General features: G+C 50.1%; 2 protein-coding genes across 5 annotated transcripts; one reads left to right on the top strand and one right to left on the bottom strand.

Annotated features, from left to right (window-relative positions):
- Positions 1–2,037: 2,037 nt before the first annotated feature.
- Positions 2,038–5,469, bottom strand: PPCS (phosphopantothenoylcysteine synthetase). 4 transcript variants are annotated; one of them, XM_040084325.1, is made up of 3 exons: positions 4,927–5,469; positions 4,160–4,263; positions 2,038–2,674 (listed from the first exon to the last, which is right to left on the bottom strand). In XM_040084325.1, the coding sequence occupies exons 1-3, from the start codon at positions 5,435–5,437 to the stop codon at positions 2,351–2,353; spliced, it is 939 nt and encodes a 312-aa protein (XP_039940259.1). In that variant the 5' UTR covers positions 5,438–5,469; the 3' UTR covers positions 2,038–2,350. The 4 variants fall into 4 exon arrangements, with proteins under 4 accessions (XP_039940259.1, XP_039940260.1, XP_039940262.1 ...); XM_040084326.2 differs by having other exon boundaries at positions 5,366–5,435; XM_040084328.2 differs by having other exon boundaries at positions 4,160–4,236; positions 4,927–5,032.
- Positions 5,470–5,610: 141 nt separating this feature from the next.
- On the top strand, positions 5,611–19,950 carry ZMYND12 (zinc finger MYND-type containing 12). Its single transcript, XM_040084683.2, has 8 exons — positions 5,611–5,695; positions 6,747–6,888; positions 11,892–12,063; positions 13,428–13,597; positions 15,640–15,762; positions 16,585–16,705; positions 18,257–18,402; positions 19,707–19,950. Exons 1-8 carry the CDS (start codon positions 5,613–5,615, stop codon positions 19,824–19,826), a joined length of 1,077 nt encoding a protein of 358 aa, XP_039940617.1. The 5' UTR covers positions 5,611–5,612; the 3' UTR covers positions 19,827–19,950.
- Positions 19,951–20,394: the final 444 nt, after the last annotated feature.

Below are 20,394 nucleotides of genomic sequence, written 5' to 3'. Positions count from 1 at the left end.
CCACTGAGTCCTCTAGGATCCTCAGACAGCAACGGACAGATTCTGTACTTGCAAGAGCCACTTCCAAATTAGGCACCACAACCACCATCCCCAGAGTGCTGGTGTCCAAATGCTGCCAGTGTGGGAGCACTTCTGAGCTTGGTTTAACCCCCCACTTGGAACAGGTGCATCCCTGACATGGGATCAGGATGGCTGTGGCTCAGTTTGAGCTTAGGGAATCTCCCCAACTGGCACTTTACAAATAGGGGCAGACACAATGCTGGAAGCCCCCAGTGTGTTCCCAAGTCCAATGAAGCCCCAAGATTCCCTAAGCCCACTGCCCCAGTCTGTTCCTCAAAAAGCTCCGATTATTCCTCTCCTTCCCAACCACCTCTGAGAAATTCCAGGACACTCTGAGGACAGTGTTGGTGGCATTTCTCCAAACCTTTGTCCCAACACTCCTGCAAGGGCATGTTCAACTTACAAAAGTTTTTATATTCTCATCCCTGCTGGCCCATCCATGCTGTCCAGAGGCTCCAAACACAAGGGAAATCCCAGACTTGACATTCCCATCAATTGTATACCAGGAGATGAAGACGGGCAATCCTTGGAGCTTATTCACCCTCTTTATCAGTCCTGGCCACAGAGAAGTTGTGAGTTCCTTCTCCTGACCCAGTTATGAGCTGGATCTCTCCCCTCTGACCAACATGGACTTCTTCCCTCATTGATGGGATCCATTGATCCCATCCTCGTGCTCTTTTCTTGCTCTACTGGATTTATCTTGTTTGCCAAGCACCCCTCACTTTCAGAGGATTGGTGTTATTACAAAATCACTGCTGCATCCTGAACACTCTGTGGTTTTACCTAGAGCAGTCTTGCCTCTGGAAATGTTTCCAGCAATCCCATGTGCTGTTGTCCTTCCTTCCAGGATCCCAGTGAATTTGAGGACAGCCCATGAGCAGACACACAGTGGACAGGAGAGATGCCGTTAAGTTTCTTCCAGGCATGAGGAACACACACTTTGAAGCTGGTAATCATCAGAAGAGGGTTTAGATGAAACCAGGAACATTCCAGTCCTAAATTCACACAGTAAAGAAGAATCTTTCCCTTCCAGGGTCAATCACTGCCACCCCTTTTGCTGTCAGAGAATCATGGGATCACTAAGCCTAGAAAAGCCCTCCAAGATCATTGAGTCCAACCACTCCCCCAGCACTGCCATGTTTACCCTAAACCCTGTCCCCAAGTGCCACATCCACACTTTTTTTGAACATTTCAAGGGATGGTGACTCTGCCACTGCCCTGGGCAGCCTGTGCCAATACTTGAACACCTTTCCATTAACAATTTTCCCAATATCCAACCTTGGACCTCTCCTGGTACAGCCTGAGGCTGTTTCCTCATCCTCTCCCTTGTTCCCTGAGAGCAGAACAAAACCCTGCCCACCCGCCCTCTCCTGTCAGGGAGCTGTGCAGAGCCACAAGGTCCCCCTGAGGCTCCTTTTCTCCAGACCAAGCCCCTTTTCCAGCTCCCTCAGCTGCTCCTGGGGCTCCAGACCCTTCCTCAGCTCCATTCCCTTCCCAGGACACCATCCCCTTCAGTGCCCACTCCCCTTCTCCAACCTTGGCCTCAAGCTTGGATCCATCCTCTGTGGTCTGTGCCAAATGCGGCCTGGCCTCTGTTCACAGAGCTCTGCAGTGACACTTGAGTCTTATTTGGTGAAAGCTGCCCAAACACTGCCTTGGGAAACTTTCTGGTGTCAATGGAATATGAAACAAAGCAACCTTCAAATAGCTGGGATGGAAGGAAAACCTTTGAGACAGCTGCTTTAGGGACACTGCTGCAGCACCTCAAATGTAGGAACATGGGATTTCTCCCAGGATCTCTCCTGGCACAAAAGCTGCTCCCCCTAAGCCACTGTCACCTCATTCTCCTTTTTGCTACCCTGGTTTCACCATCCACTCTCAACACCAGATGATTCCCCACTCCAGTCATAAAACCAGCACATCTTTCCTGCAAAGCCCCATTCCTTCCTCCAGCCCTTTTAAAAGACACTTCAAAGAAGAAGATTCAAGAAATACTTTATATACAGAGACCTTCATCATTTCTTGCCCTCCCAGTTCTCCTAGCCCACAGGACAGAAACAAGCTCCTTTCCTCCTTTAGACACTAGGACAAATATCTTCTGGAATGGTTTCACTTCCATGTATTTCTCTTTCACAAAGCCACAACAGCCATGGCCAAGCTGTAGAAAAGTGACAGTGTTGGACGATCCTCCTCACTGTTCTGTGGGGATTGCTTTATTTACCCGGACAGGCAATCGCTCCTGTCCCACTCCCTCTGCAGCACAATTCCCTTGTTTCCTCTGAGCTGCTCCTCAGCCTTTTCTCTCTATAAAGGCCATGTGCTGGCCCTGGAGGTAACTCACAATCTTCTCCTCTATTTCCATGCCTTGTGCTATTTCCTCGTCAGACAAGGATAAGGGAGTCTGTGAGTCCCTGGTGACAATGATGACAGAGGTTCTCCGGGATTCCAGGACATTGGCCACCACCACCTGGTGCCGGTATTTCTCCAGAGCCTGCCGAGATTTATCCAGAAGGATCTGGGGATCTGTCTCCAATTTGAAGGAAATCACAAAGGCCTCAGGGGCCCAGTCTCTGACCAGGGGTGACAACATTTTTGGCACCAACTTCATTGTGATCTGCAGTGAGGAAACATAAAGAAAAAATCAGTAAAAACATTACAGGGAGTTTTAATAAGAGATGAGATGGGAAAGAGGGAAATTCCAGCTTTGTTTCATATTCCATTTACATCAGGAAGTGTTCAGGCAGCTCTCACCAAACAAGGTTTGAATGACACTAAATTTAAATTAAATGATCCATGTCATCCTGCTCATGGTCAGGGGGTTCCGAGGTTGGGCCACAGGAACACTGCATTCTCAGAGCGAACCACACTGGGGGAATATAAACATGAGGAGAGAAGATTTTAAAAAGCATTATTACTGCATAAATCTGAGTTTTCAGCTCTTCAGAATCCAGGTAGTTTATCCCATCTTCACCTTCCCTTCCATCATCTCCTTAACATGCATAAGGCATAAAAGTGCTAAAGCATGGGGAAAAACAGCAGGAGATTTTTTTCTCCAGCTTCCCAACCTCTGGATCCATCACTGGGAATCATGCCAGGTCTCATATTTCCAATGCTAACAATAAAGAATGAAGCCCAGCAACTTCTTAGAAAGTAATTAATTAAATAAATTTGGTACTTGTTACATAAAGAATTCCAGAGCCACCTGCTCCCACTGCTGAGAGGGACCTCAGTGCTGCAGTGTTGGACTGTCAATCACACAAGCAAGATGGATCCCAGAGCCATGGAATAGTTTGGGGTTGGGAGGGATCCTAAAGCTCATCTCATTCCATCCCCTGCCATGGGCTTGGACACCTTCCACTATCCCAGGTTGCTCCAAGTCCCACCCAACCTGGCCTTGGATGCTCCCAGAGATGAGGCAGCTACAGCTTCTCTGGGCACCCTGTGCCAGGGCCTCACCACCCTCACAGGGAAGAATTTCTTCCCAATATCCAATCTAAATCTATTCTGTCAGTTTGAAACCATCCCCCCTTGTCCTAGCACTCCAGACCCTTCTCCAAAGCCTCTCTCGAGACAAAAGGCAGCAACTCAAGTACTCTAGGAGCTATTCTTGGAGCACTTCAGCTCTCTGAGACCCACCCTCTCCTCATCTCCATGGAAGCACAGGCAGCTTTAAAGGACAAAGCCAGAAGAGCAGGAGGCACTTTAGGGGCCCCTCTTCAACCACACCACAACTGAGACATGTTGAAGCTGCTCCACTGACCTCCCTGCAGATAACCCATGGCACCACTCACTCCCTCATCCCACCCTAAAAATAAACCTGGATCAAAGGAGAGCAGGGCTGATCCTGCCCTGCCCCCTGACCTGGGCCCCTTGGTGCAAGATAACAATAAAAAAATGCAACTTCAGGATTTCCACAGGGTTCTGTCCCTCTGGGACATCACCCTCCCAATTCCTCTGACAACATACATGAGATGCTGCTTTGCAGCTTTCCACCTTTCCCAGGTTTCATCCACAGCCAGTTGTCAGGAGAAGGACCCTGGAAGCAAAGAGGGGATGGCTGAGGGGCGTGGCAGAGGGGGCCATGCACAGGAGGTCTCACCTGCAAGGGCCCCTCCGAGGACTGGATCTTGTGCTCTGGCATCTCGGAGACAGGGATGTAGAAATCCGACACAGCAGCTGCCAGGTAGAACATGACACTGGAGCCTGTGGGAACATGACTGCTGTCCCCCACTGCCATGGCCCGTCCCTGTCACACCAGAGCTAGCCGAGCTGCCACCCACACACACCAAACAGGGGAGACCAGGGCCACCCTTAGGATCCCCCAGCACAATCCTGAGCAGGGCAGCACTGACCCTGCCCTGGCGTCCCCTCAGATACAGTGTTCTCCACTGGGGACTGTCTTGTCCCATCCTCCCCAGCCCCAACAGCCTCCAGGGACAGCCCAAACCTTCATGCCAGGGCGCAGGAGCCCTCCAGGCATGGGGACCCCCTTGTCCCCTCATGTCAGAGCCCCACAGGCCCCGGGATCACCTCATACCTGGACCGTGGGGCCACCACAAGGGGGTTCTATCATCTACCCCATGCCGGGGACCCCTAGACCTACCCCCACAACCATCACATCCCCTCGTTCTTGGTACACCAGTCCCCTCACACTGGAGACCCCCATGAGAGTCTCATCTGTTCCCATCCTGAACCTTTGCACAGGACCACCCTGTTCCCTCATTCCTGGGCTCTATCAGACTGGATATACCCCCGGGGGCTTCATTCACTCTTGCATTGTGTCCCACGAACCGGTGGCCACCCTGTCCCTCATTCCTGGGTCTCCCCGGTTTCCCGCGTCCCCTCACACCCGGGCTCCCCCCGTACCGAGGGGCGCCAGGGCTCGGGCAGCCGCACGCAGCAGAGCCAGGTACTCAACGAGCCCGGTGAACTCGATGGCGAGCAGCGCGCCCGCCTCGGTGGCGCGCTGGTACTCGCGGAGCGCGGGCAGCAGCGCGGGCAGAGCGGCGGGGTCGGCGGCCACGCCGGGCGGCGGCCCCGGCGTGAGGCGGAGCGCGTCGAGCAAGGCGGGCCCGTGCGGCGGCAGGGCGCGGGCCCAGGGGAAGGCGGAACGGGCGCGGTGCAGGAAGCACACGCCGTACCCCGCCCGCACCAGCTGCTCGGCAGAGGCGGCCCCGCGCCGGCCGCTGCTGAAGTTCTCCAGGAAGCGCACGGCGCGCGCCTCCAGCGGCACCTGCGTCCCGCCCGACGTCACCAGAGCCACGCGCCGCCCGCGTGCCGCCTGCGCCTCCGCCCAAGCCCGCACCCGGCCCTCGGTCGCCGCCGCATCCAAGTCGTTGTCCTCGTCCTTGCCCTTCTTCTCCGGCGCTGCCGCCATGACCGGCCCGCACGGTCCGCCGGAAATCACGTGCGTCACCTTCCCTGTACCGGAAGCGTTGTCCCGGCAACGGAACGCCAGCGCCGGCTTTGGCGCTTATCGGAAGTGACGTATCTCGGCTCACCGGAAGTGTCACCCCGGCAACCGGGGACGCGTCAAGGGTTCAGGGCCGGCCATGGCGGGGCCCCCGCGTTGCGAGCTGTGCGGGGCCCGAACGGCCCCGCTGCGTTGCCCCGGCTGCCGCCTCACCTACTACTGGTGAGAGACCCTGGGGCGAGGCCCAGCGGGCAGGATGGGGCCTGGAGCACGGGGACAGGGCAGGAGGCAGGGATTAACTCCAGGGTGAGGCTCGAAGCCCAGGCAGAAAGCTTGGGATAAGGCTTGATATTCAGGATGAGGCCCAGGAAGGAGGAGGCAGGAACAGATTTAGGACAGGACGAGAGGCAGGGTTTGTCCCACAAAAAGGCTCAGAACACGAGGCCTAGGGATGAGGCACAGAGTATGGGAAGAAGGCTCAGGGTGAGGCCCAGGAAGTGGGAGCCAGCCACAGGGCGAGGCTTAGGACACGTAGAGAAAGCCCAGGATGAAACGTAGGAGGCAGGAACAGGTCCAGAACAAGGGCAGAGAGACAGGGACAAACCCTGGGGTATGGCCTCGGACACAGGCAAGAGGCAAGGATTGTTCCTGGGATGAAGCTCGGTACATAGGGACAAGCCTCACAAAGCCCAGGACACAGGGATGAGATCTGGGACAAAGCTCAGCAGGCAGGGACCAAATGCACGATGGAGCCTGGGAACATGGAGAGGGCCCAGGTTGGAGCTCAGGCGGCAGGACAGCAGGAACTGAAGCAGGCACATTCACCTGGAATGCTCCTGCTGCCTTCCAGCAGCTCCTGCATCAGGCAGGGAGCAGAGTAGGGAGATCTGGAGTGTCACACAAACATCCCTCACGTCCTCAGAGCAGTCACTGAGTTCCAGAACATTCTCTCTTCTCACAATGACCTGGGGTGGGTTGGTTTGTGGGTTTTGTTTTTCCAGGGTTGGAATCCAGGGATTTGTTGAAACTTAGCTGTATCAGGAGTTCAGGGAGTGATTTAAATAAGGATTTTAACACAGAGAACTTTGGGGATGTGGCAGGACACAGCTGTGAAATGGAAACATTTGGAAATACCATGTATTGGACACCCTGTAAGCAACCCAGGGGCTCTGGGGAATTGTTGTGGAGAAAGTCCTGAAAGACAGCAGGGAATAATCTTGCCTTACATAATATCCCAACAAATACCAGTATCCTTCTCCCCTCCTTTTGCCAGTGATGTCTCCCACCAGAAAACCGACTGGGTCAGCATCCACAGCCATATCTGCCACCTGCTCACTCCAGTCCTTGGGCCACAGCCCTGTTTCCATTCTGAAAAAGACAGAAAACATGGCAAGGAGCAGCTACTGAAGAGGCAGGTGGGTGCAGAGGAACAAGCACAACTTCAAAGTGCTTCCAGGGAAGGAATTCCAGCTCCTCTTCCTACCCTGGCTTTACATGGTGGAACACACCAGGGACAGACTGAACTCACCTGGACTTTTCAGACACACAGGAGTCTCCAAAGCAACCTGGGCTGTCACTGCCCAGTTACTTTAAAATTGAATGGAATTTCTTGCCTAAAACCAAGCAGGGCTTTTGCCTTCACAGGATCCACCTCTTTAGAATTCCTCCCTCTGGGTGCTCCCAAGGAAGAGGATGGCACTTCCTTGGTTGATTTGGGAGTTGGTTGCAGAGCTTTGGGTTGTTTTTTTGTTGTGCTGTTTTGCTTTTTTTTAAACAAACTCTCAAAAATAAGGGGAGTGGAAGCATCCTCTTTGTCATTCTTGAGCCTCCAGCCTTTTCCTTGGTGTCCTGAACTTCCTCAAGCAGCAGCAATCCTGGATTTCCGACCTTGCCAGGGGGTTGGTCCATCGCCTGGTTAGTCTGGGATCCAGCTGGCATTTGCTTCTTCCAGGCCATTTGATGGGAGGGTATCCCCTTTCCCAGAGCAAAGGGGCAAAGAGACCAAGTCCTCTCCTTTTGTTTTCCTGGCCATCTTGGAACACCCCTTCCCACTAAGTGCAGCCTTTTATTTCCATCAGGCCTCAGGAGATGTGCAGCTCCTTTCCAGCCCCAGTGGTTTCTAACTAATTTTTTCTGTTTATGGAGTGGCAGAAGCTGCTGTTCTACATTGTTGCTAAAATAACCCACCCAGGTGCATCTGCTCCTGAAAATCCTTCCTATGGAAATACATTTTCCCTCTATAATAACTCCCAGACACAGACTAATGGGGCAGTACACAGTGGGCTTGGAACAATTCAATGGTGCTGGTGAGGAGAACATTCCTCAAATTTTTGAAATTTACATGAATTATTATTTTTAAGGTGTTTCTGGCCCAATTGTGGGGCTTTGGTGACCATATCATTGCTGTCACCTTTCTTGGGAGCTTCCAGAAAGATGAAGTCCAAAGGCAAAAGTCCTGCTTGGTGACAGCTTGTGACGGTCTTTGGACAGCAGATTCCTTTCGGTTATACAAGAATTGGGCAATGACATCACAGGCTGATTTGGAAACTCCTGTCTGGCTGAAAATCCTAGGTGAGACTGTTGAGCAAAGTCCACAGAAGGTGTGTCAGGCCAGTGTGTCCCAAAGGGAAAATGCAAAATTTCCTTAGTTCCAGATTCTATTTAAGTTGTTCTTTATAAAACCTGTAAGGAAGGTTAAAATGGGTGTCATGGGGGTGTGGCAGGATTTTGCATCCAGAAGTGCTTGAAGCTGTTCCAAGAAACTCCCCTGCTATTGAACACTGATGTTGACACTGATTACATCACTGACTTTATTGCAACTAAAATTATCCCCATACATTCCAACAGGCCACGTGGCTGCCAGCTGAGGGAAGTGCTCCTTCATTAGCTGGAAGTTAATCTGCTGGTTTAATTAGGTGAAGGAAAAGACAGCAGGAAGATGGGGCTGGTGGAGAGAAAGTCACTCTTGATTGGGATTCACACTGGCTTAGCAAACAGCAACCTGGAGCTGCAGTCTGGGCTGGGAATGTCTCTATGGGCAAGGCAGGGAGTGAAAACTGGGGATTTTTTGAAGTGGTGATTTTTATAAGCTCCTTAACAATCCTTAACATCATCTGCTCTTTGATCTTTGTCTCCAGCCTATTTAAATAAAATAGATTTTGAGAATGGTCTGTGCTTTGCTTTCCTTCTCTCCAAAGAAAGGAGGGAGACAGTGGAAATCCTTCCGTTACCTGCTGGCTTTCCCAGTGAGAGGGAAAGTTCCTTTGTGTCCAGCAGGATTTGGAGCAGCCAGGTTGGGCCTGGGCTGGCTCAGAGATATTGGGAGAGGGGGAGATCAGTTATTGCCTTGTCTCACTGGCTGCATCACATTCCTATTCCAGATCAAACAAAATTGCTTAAAAAGTTCTTCCCTGTTAGGGTGGGGAGGCTCTGGCACAGGTTGCCCAGAGAAGAGGTGGCTGCCCCATCCCTGGAAGTGTCCAAGGCCAGGATGGGTGGGGTTTGGAGCAACCTGGGATAGTGGAAAGTGTCTCTGCCACTGGCAGCAGGGTGGAATGAGGTGAGCCTTAGGGTTCCTTCAAGCCAAGCCAGTCTGAGATTCTATGCAAGAAAGGCCTTTGGAGTTGAGGGAAAAGCTCTATAGTCTCATGGTAACCAGAGAGAAAACCTTCTACCCAAAGCCTGCCTTGGATTTGCTGCGTTTTGAACATTTCTGCTGTACTTCACCCACTCCTGCCCTGTGTTTGTTTAGAAAACACAGAGCTCCAGCCCCAGTCAGGACACAGGGAAATCTGGGCACATCCAAATGCCCTGTGGCTCAAGGAGCAGGGAGCTGGGAGCCAGGAGATTTTATGAGTTTCATTCCTTGTCTGTGCTCCAAAGTTTATTGATAGAAATCTGCTTCTGTCAACATAGCCAGCGGGGTGCCGGCAGACAGCACCTCCAAACTGACAGAGCTCCAAGTTTCTGTTTGGAGAAGAGCCTCACCTGCCTGCATGATGTCAGCTCCCCACAGCTCCTGGGCATGGGAAAAGATCCAGCCCAGCCAGCCCCAGCACTGGTCTAGCTGCAGGTTCAGCTCCAGCTCACTGGAGCCTTCCCTCTTCCTAAAATCCTCATTTTTTCAGACACACCATCGATTTTGGTGCCTGAGAGTGAATAATGGATGTGGCACTGGACCCTGTGTTCCCAACCCCCTGCTCCCACCTGGAGCAGACCTGGGGTCCTCAGTCCCCTCAAACCCCAAAACCTGTGGGGGGCATCTTCAGAGAAACCTCAAATTGTAACACACCTGGAAAGAGCCCAAAGTGATAGGGCCAAGGATGAGGGGGAAACCAGGGCAGGGCCAAAAGGAACCATTCCCCCAGGGCTTTTCAGGGCCAAAGAGAACCATCCTCCAAGGCTTGGAACTGTGGTTGGAAATATTCACTGCTCCAGGGCTCCTCTTGCCTCCTGCCCTTCCTTCTCCTCCTGGAAGCTGTGCCAGAGTCCAACCCCCAGATTTGTCCTCTCTGCAGGTGTTTCAGACCATGGAAAGCAGTGATGATAACATTGACAAGAAGTAAAAAAAGAATGATCCCGATCTCCAGCACCGCCCAGATGCCAATCTGGGCAATGCCTACGCACTGGTTGCACCAGACTGGCACAAACAGAAGAAGCCTGAGAAATACCAGCTTTTCTTGCTGCTGCCCCAAGCATGTGCTGGTTTTCTCCTGGGCACCACCTACTCCCCAGATACAGCTCCCCAAAGCTTTGGACATCCTTGTTTCGTAGAATCCTAAACTGGTTTGGGGTGGAAGAGACCTTAAAGTCCACCTCAGTTCACCACTGACAAGGGCAGGGACACCTTCCACTATCCCACGTTGCTTCAAGCCCCATCCAACCTGGCCTTGGACACTTCCAGGGATGCCACAGCTTCTCTGGGAAAATCTGCCTTTCCCCTCTCAATATTCTGGTAGCTCAGGAATGGGTTCTGTGTCTTCTGGCTCTTGGCTCTTCTCACTGGAGCAGGGGCTGTTGCTCTGGGCTGTGTTCTTTGGTGATCTCATTTATCCAGAAAGGTGTCTCTTTACCTCAGCCAGGATCTCTGGGAAACACTCACAGGCTGTCCTGGATCTCTCTGTCCCAGAATTGCTCCTTCACCCATGGCACAATTCTGCCACACTCCAAGAAGTTCAAGCTCAACAAAATGCCAAGGCTCACTGGCCTCCAGTAGCTCTGAGAATTGGTGTGTCTGCCCAGCTCAGCTCCAGCTGGAGGCAGAGTGTGATAAAGGGGTGAACTGGTGTTTTCTGTGTCCCACTGCTGCACTCTCCTGTGGCACCACTGATTCCCAGGCAGTTTTCCTGCTTCACCACTGCTAGGAAAAGCTGAAGGATGGGGCTCTGAGCAACCTGGTGTAGTGGAACATATCCCTTCCCATGACAGGGGGTGGAAAAGATGAGTTTTAAGAACTCTCCCAAGCCAAACCTTTCTGGGATTCTGTCATTCTGCAAGGATCCTGGTGCTTTTTCCTTAGCATCCCTGTAAGGGCACAGTGTGCACAGCTCCTGGCAAGGAGCAGGCATTGGGATGGAGGTCTGTTTGTGGAACTGGGGATTACATCAGCTGCTGCTAATGGTGGAGAGGCCAAATGGTGTGGACTGGTAGGAACCGCAAAAGGCAGGGAGCAGCTATGCATGGATAAGTACAGGAAAAGTTCCGGATTCTGACAAACCCAAACACTGCGGAAGCTGCTGCACCACCAGCCCCAGTTGGCGATGGATTTGCTGAATGTAACACATTCTGATTTTGACCAGTTTTCAGACTCTGCACATAAAATCCCAGCCCTGGACCAACCAGGAGAGGGTGGGATGAAGCTGCAGTTCCCAGTGAGGAGCTCTCTCCTCACTCTCTGGCCATGTCTCCACAGCAGTTGGAGCTGCGCCACGCTGGCACCATGGGGCTTGGCTGGCTCTGAGTCACGCCAGAGCCCCTGGCTCTAATCTCCTTTCTGGTCTTGTGATGATCATTTTCTGTGCTTCACAGCTTTTATTGCTGCAGCCTTATGAGACCTTGTCTGGAGGCGTAAAGGATTCTTCGTCTGGGAAGGCACCATGTGACCTACGAGGATGTCCAAAGCTGTTCCTGCTCAAAGCAGGAATGAAGCCAGCCTCTAATACACTCTAATATGACAGCTTTAATATCTGTCTATTAATTACAGCCACAAACTACATTACAATTGCTGCTTTATAATTCGAAAACTGATTTTATAAAGAGCCTGAGCATCTGTAACCACCTGGTCTAGTGAAATGTGTCCCATGGCAGGTGATGTGATGAGATGGGCTTTAATGTTCCTCCAACCCAAACCATTGTGGGGTTCTGTGATTTCTCTTCTCCCTGTCTCTTCTCACTCTGCCCCTGCTCTGTTTCCCTGCAGGAATCCCTCATTGCTTTGGCGTTGAGCACAGCCCAGGGATTTGTGTGGGCAGGGAAGCCGCTGGAAGCAATTCCTGCAGCGCTGCAAGCACTGCGCTTCAGCTCCCGAGTGTTCGGCTCTGGCTCCGCGCAGCTCGTGCCCATTTATCTGCTCCTGGCTGAGGCCTCCACGGGTGAGCATTGTCAACATGGGAATGCTGGCAAGGGCAAGGCCTCCTGGGTCAGGTTTCTTGTTTTCTTTTGCCATTTAACTGGAAAGGAGCAGCTCTGGGCCCTGCTCTGCCTCCAGGGCACTGCAGAGATTTGAGCCATCCCACACACACACCCCCCTCACACCCCTTTTCTGTGGCTCTGGGGAAAAGGATCTCTCAGCACTCAGGAGATCAATGAAATCAAATGAAATGTTTTCTCCCTCTCCACCAATTCCCACAGGAGAAGCTGTATGAAAGTCTCTTCTTCACCTCCGTGGTCTCATGGTCTCTGATGACTCTCCAAAATATTAAATTCCAGAGGGTGGTTGGTTGTGCTCTTATCTCAGGGAACCAGCAAACATTTCAGAGACCATTAACACCCAAAGAACTCCCCAGTTCATTCACAAATCTTGCTCTGCCTGAGCAGAGCTTTTTCTCATTGTGTGGTTTGGAAAACATGGCAAATGAGGGCATGGGAGCTGCTCTTCCTGCAAGAGAAATCCCTGTAAATCACTGCTATTCTAGGAGCACACACAGTGCTATGCTGGCACAACGGAGCTGGCTCAGGGGTTGTCGTAAATGGTGTGATGAGAGCAGAGAGAAAAAATGCTGTGAGTAATTCCAGTGTGATAAGGTGAGAGTCATCAGTGCCTGTCTGGAGCGAACCTGTTTAGGCCACGTGTTCCAGAGCGATTGTGTGCAATGTATCCTCTGCCACGGAACCAGGCTGGGAGAGCTGGGGTGTTCACCTGGAGAGGAGAAGGCTGCAGGGAGATCTCAGAGAACCTTTCAGTGCCTAAAGGGACTCCAAAAGAGCTGGAGAGGGACTTGGGACAAGGGTCTGGAGTGCCAGGACAAGGACGAATAATTTCCCACTGCCAGAAGGCAGGGTCAGATGGGATATTGGGAAGGAATTCCTGGCTCATGGGGGTAGTTAGGCCCTGGCACAGGTTGCTCAGAGAAGCTGTTGCTGCCCCTAGACCCCTGGCAGTGTCCAAGGCCAGGTTGGATGGGGCTTGGAGCAACCTGGGATAGAGGAAGATGTCCCTGGTCATGGCAGGAGGTGGAACTAGATGAGACTGAATGTCCCTTCCAATCCAAATCAGTCTGGAATTCTGTGATTTCTGGCTCCTTTTGGAGCTCTCTACACATTCGCCTGTCTGTAAATGAGACTTCAGACACCTGGACAACTCAGAAGCACTTGCGAAAGAAGTGGGGAATCCCCAAACTGAGTCTCCATATCAAGCTACCCTGAAGGGACAGCCAGCAGTATTCTCTGAATTTCTAGATTAAAAAATGCTCCTTGTCCTCCTTGTTTCCCCGATTATCCCTGTATGTCATTCCAGGCACTGGCCATCTCCAACAGGCAGCCAAGTATCTCTCCCAAGCCCAGTGGATCATCCTCCAAACCCCAGACTGCAGTGCTGCTCTTCAATCTAAGTTACACCGTGGTCTGGGACTTTTCTCTATTGCTGAAGGAAACCTGGACCAGGCTTTGTATCACCTGGCCAATGAAGTAAGTCCCTTGGAATACAGGAACAAGGAACACTTCCCTTTTAATTCCTTCTCTCCTCCCAGATTGATATGGAAATGCCAACAGGCAGATTTGGGATACTGAGAGGGTTCACATCACAGACACCTGAAATGGATAGATCTGAGACACCTGTGGATCCACGTGTGAGCAAAAGACGTGTTTTACCAATAATCCCTATTCCCTTGAAGTGACAAAGAATCATGGAATCACTACTGTTGGAAAAGCCCTCCATGATCATCACATCCAACCATTCCCCCAGCACTGTCAAGTCCACCCCTAACCCATGTCTCAAAGTGCCACATCCACACGTTTTTCGAACACCTCCATGGATGGTGATTCCACCACTGCTCTGAACAGCCTGTTCCAATACTTGAACACCCTTCCCATGAAGATTTTTTCTCAATATCCTACCTTGAACCTCCCCTGGCACAACAACTTGAGACTCTTTTCCTCTTGTCCTGTCCCTAGTTCCCTGGGAGCAGAGCCCAACCTCCCCCATGCTGCACCCTCCTGTCAGGGAGTTGTGGAGAGCCAGAAAGTCCCCCCTGAGACTCTTCTCGAGGCTGAGCCTCCCTCAGCCACTCCTCATATGTTCATCACATTCCTTGTCTTTACGGCTTCTTCCTATAAATTTCTCCATCAGCTTCTTCACAGTGCTGAGATCCCCAGACATTCTTGCCCCAAAGTGATGGAGTTGCCTTTTGTTCCACAGATAATTTACATTTTGGCTTAATACTTTCTGAGCCCTGTCACTCATTATTTAATTAATGCCTTATTTCCCTATTTCAATATCTGGTTCAATGACGTTTTCTCCAATTCCACCCCTTTAGCCATGTAAACCGTTTGTTACGTTGCCAGCTCTGTTCCTGAGGATGCTTTGACTGTCATTTGATCCTCCAAAGCCAGATGAACTTCTCCACATCCTATTTCTGTCTCATGTAGACTAAATTTATCCAGTGCTGAGTGAAGTATACCCACTTCTGTGGAATTTGATAGTGGCTTTGTGTGGGTGTAAATGATATAAAGAGGGAAGAGTTAGACCTTTTGTGTTATAACACACAACCCTGTCTCTGCTTAGTCTAGTAGCCTTTTGGGCATTTGAGAATCCAACAAAAGAATCTGCCAAAAGTCTTTGGAGATTCCCAAAATCCTTTTGTTGTTGCTGTTGGGTTTTTTTGTTTGGTTGGTTGGTTGGTTGGGTTTTTGGTTTTTTTTAACATTCCCTTAATGTGGTGCCTGAAAGGGCAGCAGGTAAGGAGTTTTTAACTCTTAACAAGTTCAGGACCTGCCTGGACCTTGGCTGCATGTCTGGGATCTGCTGAGAGTCACACGCCAGCTCAGAATAGCTGGAATGCTCCGCTGCCTTCCCACTGCTCCTCCGTGGCTCCAGGGGAAGAACGGGCTTGTCTGGGGGCTGGGAAAGCAGCAGGATGGGCTTTGGGAGAGGTGGGAGGGATGGGTGGCACAGGGAGAGGGGGAGAGGTGGGACTGGACTTTAGAGAATGAACTAAGCAGGTGCTTCTGCCCCAGTCAGGGGGGATTTAGGGTGTTGCATTCCCACAGGTCAACCCCAAAATACAGGTTTTTAGTATGTTCCTATGGATAAACTCTGTGAACTAGGTATATTCCTATGGATCCTATGGATAAACCCCAAAATACAATTCTTTATTACCTCATTCCCATGGATAACCCCAAAATACAGAGTTTTTATATCTTATTCCTTTACATAACCCCCAAAATACAGCTTAATACCTCATCCCTGTGCATAACCCCCAAAATACAGCTTGTTAGTGCCTCATTCCTATGGATAATCCCCAAACAGAGGTTTTAGTACATCATTCCTTTACATAACCCCCAAAAACCAGATTTTAAGTACGACATTTTCCAATCACTACCAGGCATAATTTACATATAATTTTTTAAAAAATCATTTGCAATATTATTAATCCACAATGAAAGACTTCCCAGGTTTTACATGAACATCAACCTTCTGGGCTTTATTTTTTGTTTGATATTGATTTCAGGTTTACCTGGCTACTGCTGAGTTTGGACTAAAATCTGTTGAGGTCTCTGGAGGGTACTTAAACATGGCCAACATCTTCTTCCACCAGAATAAAATGGATGCAGCAAACTCACTCTATACTGAGGTTGGTAGAACCAAAAATCATCCTCTGAGTTTTTCTCAGCTTTTTTTGGTGCTCTTTCCAAAGTTTTTTCCATTTCCTTTCAATGGGATGATGACCATATCAAGTGTCAGTGTTGCCTTTTAGGATCAATCCCGGAAACCCTTTTCATACATAAATAATTATCTGACTTAAAACCATGAGATATTATCCTGTAATCAGTTCAAAAGTCTTAATAAACTGTCCTCTGGGCAGCCAAACCTTGTTAAACCCAGCTTTGCTACCAAATTTCCTGTGCCAGGGGTTAAAGTTCCACCAGTACAGAGGGTCTCTGAGGGGTTCCTAAATCCAGGGAAGAGTGGGATACAAACAAACAACCTAAAATTTACACTGGGGATCAGTGAAATGCCACACCGATAAAAGATTTTCAGAATGGATTGATCAAGCAAGGAAAGTAATAATTATGTAATTGATTTAATAACTGAAAAATATTAGTATATAATAACTGAAAAAAAATGAACTTTTATTTATTTAAATCAATTTCTGTGGAACTAAGGTGCTGGGAGCTGCAAAATCCTGCCCCAAACTTCAACTGTACTAGCTTTTGGTGAATATTTTGGTTAGATTTGTTCAAGTTAGGTGAAAATCCCTAATCAGCTGGAGAAGCAAACTGGAGAAGTGAGGGGCTGTATGGGAGAGGAGCAGTGCAATCTCTCTGGGAACATCCAGCCCAGCTCAGTGACCTGCAGGCATGCAGAGGGGACGGGCCGTGCAGGGACATTGTTTGGAGAACAACTGAATACCAGGGATTCGCCGGAGTGAAATAATTCCTGTGCTTCCTGCCAGGTGAGCAGCCTCTGGCATGACTGGCTGCTGAGCTTCCTTCAAGGGCACCAGCAGGTCCTCCAGGCCCAGACAGAAGCATCACCGTTCTCCGAGGATGAGGAAGGCATAGAGGACGGGATGAGTAAGAGCTGCTCTTGCTCCAAAACCTTTGGGAAGTGGAGGGTTAAAGAGTCCCTGCACCCTACACATTTTGTTGGCAGTGTTTGGGTTGGCATGGTGTTTCCAGAGGCTGAATTTAATGGCAATGCCAAGTATTCTGGATGTCAGTGCTTGGCAGATTGCCACAGGCTGCTTCAGGAATGAGGGTGTTCCGAGGAAACCCAGCTTTGCCCTTGCTACTTGCATTCTCCGTTTCACAGCTCCCTTGGCACTGACTGGAGCAAGGCAAGATTTGATTCACGGACTCATGGAATCTTTTGGGTTAGAAAGAACCTTTAAAAGCATCAGGTCCAGCTGTTCCTCCAGCACTGTCCTGTTCACCACTAACCCACATCCCAAATGCCACATCCACGTGTTTTCTGAACACTTCCAGGCATGGTGACTCCACCATCTGCCTAGGCAGCCTGTTCCAATGCTTTATATGCCTTTCCATGAAAAAAAATTCTTCTTAATATTTCAAGTAAACCTCCTCTGGTACAATTTGATACTTGGACATTCTCATTTCTCTGCAGCTCCTTTGTCTCCCTTTAATAATGGATGTGACTTTTCAGCTCACTTAGGCAGGGTTACAGCTCCCTCCTGGAGGGGCAGGACATGATGGAATAGCCTGTACAGATAATTGAATGTATTAATTGGGAGAGTACTCTTGGGAGAAAGGCTGGGGAGGCTCTCATTGGCACATAAAGGTGCAAAAAGCAGCAGTGTGCCCCTGGTACTACCGCAGGCTCCCCTGAAACCAGATCAGACTCTGGTTCTTGGCTCCTTTCTACCATCTGTGCTAAAAAGGACATTGTCAGGAAAGGGAGTAAAAATTTTTCTCCCTGGAATGTTCAAAGTCAGGTTGGACAGGGCTTGGAGCAACCTGGTCTAGTGGAAGGTGTCCCTGCCCATGACCAGGGGTTGGAAGGAAATAGTCTTTAAGATCTCTTCCAACCCAAAGCAGTCTGGGTTTCTGTGATTATAAGAGAAACATTTCTGTGAATCCTATTTCCTGGCCCTACCTGCATCAGGAGTTCCCAGAGTAGAAAGAGCACTAAGGCAGGGCTACAGGAGACCATCTTTGGTGTGACAGGAGTAGAAAAATAGTTCTTTTCCTGCAACTATTGTGGCTCCACATCCTCTCTGAAGGCTGATCAACACAAACATTGGCTGAATGAAAAGAGTCCTGTTCATGGGCATGGAATTTGCATGAAGCTGGGATCATAGACACCCAGACTGGTTTGGGTGGGAAGGACCTTGACTTTCACCTAATTCCACCCCCCTGCCATGGGCAGGGACACCTTCCACTATCACAGGTTGCTCCAAACCCAATCCAGCCTGGCCTTGGACACTTCCAGGGATCCAGGGGCAGCCACAGTTTCTCTGGGCCCTATGTATCAGGGCCTTCCCACCCACAGACCATGTTGATGTTTGCAGTAGAAATGCTTTGCTGTCTAGAAGAGCCAGTTGGGCAGTTTTGAATCTATTCTCTTGCACAAATCCATCCATCAGGATAATTTCTTTCTCCACGCAGCCAAAGCTCAGCGCGAGGAAGGAACACGGGTGCTGTGGGCAGTGCTGAAGGTCCGAGAACAGGGACCACTGCAGCATCCCAAGGAAACAGTCCGAGTCCTGCATGCCTTGGCCATGATCCACTACCTGGGCCTGGATTTAGCCAAGGTAGGTTGTGTCTGAAAGGGTTCAGGAGAACTGGCCATTTGCTCTGGGGATCATCCTATCTCCTGGTCCTCTTGTTCCCCTGCACCTCTCCTGCGGCCACAGGTGACCAAGGACAGAGTGCCTCACAGCTCTCAAACCAAGGGCTTAGGTGGGATATTGTGGGGAAATCCTTCCCTGTGGAGGTGGTGAGGCCCTGGCACAGGTTGCCCAGAGAAGCTGTGGCTGTCCCATCCCTGAAGTGTCCAAGTTGGACGGGACTTGGAGCAACCTGGTCTTGTAGAAGATGTCCCTGCCATGGGACATGAGATCAGCTTTAAAGTCTCTTGCAAGCCAAACTATTCCATGATTTTCTCACCTGCAAGGCTGACAATTGTGGTGGATATGTTTTCCTCTCTGCCAGGCCAGTGGATCCTGCAGTTATCCACATTTTCTGGCTTTATCCTTATTCTGGGCTATTCCTGGCGGTGTAGCTGCCTTTAGACCTGAGCTCAGGAATTACACAGAGCAAGACCTGGAGCTCACAGACATCCTTGAGCCAGACTCCCCTGAGTTCAAGGTTCAGTCTAATTGAGTCTGTAAGTCCAGTTTGGAATCTGCATTCCTGTATCTTTATGGCTTAAAAATTCATGGGTGACTGATAACTTCCGTGCTTTACCAAAAATTGATTTTGAGGAAGTGCTGAGTAGAAACCATCTGGAAATCAGGCCCCTCTGTTTGGGATCAGAGCTCAAAACCCTGAGTTTCTTCAGCCTGGGTTTTGAGGAGTGAAAATACAGGTGGTGAAAAATACTGTATTGAAATATTAATGGTCTCTTAATCGTATTATAGAAAGCCACAACTTGGGAGTGTTTGGGAGACAAAAACAAAATTGAAGTTGTTTGAAAAAGGAAAAGGACAAAGCTTTATAACTGTGAGAGTGTCTAATCCCTGGAAGAATTACCAAGGGAAATTATATACTTTCTTATTAAGATAAATTAAGGATTTAGTTGAGAGTCTGTACAACTGGGGTTTTTTCCCCTGACATAGCTTTGGGATTGTTCAGAGGAACTGTGTTAAACAGGAGATGATGTCCAGCACAGGGGTCTGGGGTCAGTAATCTCCTGTCTGCACCACTGGATCCTAAATATGGGATCTGCTGGCAGCTTTAGGCTCTCTTGTAAAGCAGCTTGTACAGGTCACCTCAAAAAGGGAGCCTGGATCTGCTCCAAGCTGCTCCAGCACTGAGCCTCAGCAGGTATTTAACTACGCCATGAGAAAAGCCAGATTCCTGACAATTCCTGGGTGTTTCTTCTGTCCCATTCCAGGCCCGGGAGCTGGGGATGAAAGCCTTTGACCTGGCCAAGCAGCTGCCCCAGCAAGACTCTCTAGAAACCATCGGTCACCTGCTGGAGTTAATTAATGCCCAGTTTTCCCACACCACATAAAAACTGGCTCTGCCTGACCCAGGTGTTTGGCCAGGTTCTCTCTTATCCAGGTTCCTGGATCAGCGTCACAAGCCCTTGATCCTTCCTGCTCCTGTCTCTTTCCAGGTGCATCCCTGGCTGTCTCAAACTGTTTGGAAAATAAACATTTTGGTCTGAGTTAGTCTTCATGTGCTGCTCCACCTCTGTAACTTTTCAGAGAGTAACAGCACCAGGGTGAGAAACAAAAGCACCACAAACACACTGAATAAATCATTTATTGGCCAGGTTGGGAATAAGCAAACAGCCTTCTCACAGCCTCATGGTAGTTGTCCAGGAGCCAAGACAAGCTCAGGTGTGTTTCTTACTGGTTTCCTGGCTTTGCTTGCCAGTTTGGTGAGGGAGATCCCATGGAGGGATAGGAGAGGGACACAGGGAAGGGCTGGGGTGGTGGACACCTGCTCCTGGGGAGCTGGTTGAGCTTGACAAGGTGTTGCAACTCCTTGCAGACCCCCTCTGTCTCCAAACCAATTTCCAGAGAATCCCAGCCTGGTTTCGAAAACCAGCCTGGTTCAAAGCTCATCCCACTTCA

The sequence above is a fragment of the Hirundo rustica genome, chromosome 22 (genome assembly GCF_015227805.2).
Source record: "Hirundo rustica isolate bHirRus1 chromosome 22, bHirRus1.pri.v3, whole genome shotgun sequence".
NCBI classification, from domain to species: domain Eukaryota; kingdom Metazoa; phylum Chordata; class Aves; order Passeriformes; family Hirundinidae; genus Hirundo; species Hirundo rustica.
The sequence above is the reverse complement of the archived record's forward strand: the minus strand, read 5'-3'. Positions and strand labels throughout refer to the sequence as shown.

Coding starts and splice junctions, on each gene's coding strand:
- ZMYND12 (XM_040084683.2), top strand. CDS start 5,613: ATGGCGGGGCCCCCGCGTTGCGAGCTGTGCGGGGCCCGAACGGCCCCG. Junction 13,598..15,639: donor TGTATCACCTGGCCAATGAA/GTAAGTCCCTTG, acceptor TATTGATTTCAG/GTTTACCTGGCTACTGCTGA. Junction 15,763..16,584: donor CAAACTCACTCTATACTGAG/GTTGGTAGAACC, acceptor GCTTCCTGCCAG/GTGAGCAGCCTCTGGCATGA.
- PPCS (XM_040084325.1), bottom strand. CDS start 5,437: ATGGCGGCAGCGCCGGAGAAGAAGGGCAAGGACGAGGACAACGACTTG. Junction 4,264..4,926: donor CCGAGCCCTGGCGCCCCTCG/GTACGGGGGGAG, acceptor ATGTTCCCACAG/GCTCCAGTGTCATGTTCTAC. Junction 2,675..4,159: donor CCTCGGAGGGGCCCTTGCAG/GTGAGACCTCCT, acceptor TCCTCACTGCAG/ATCACAATGAAGTTGGTGCC.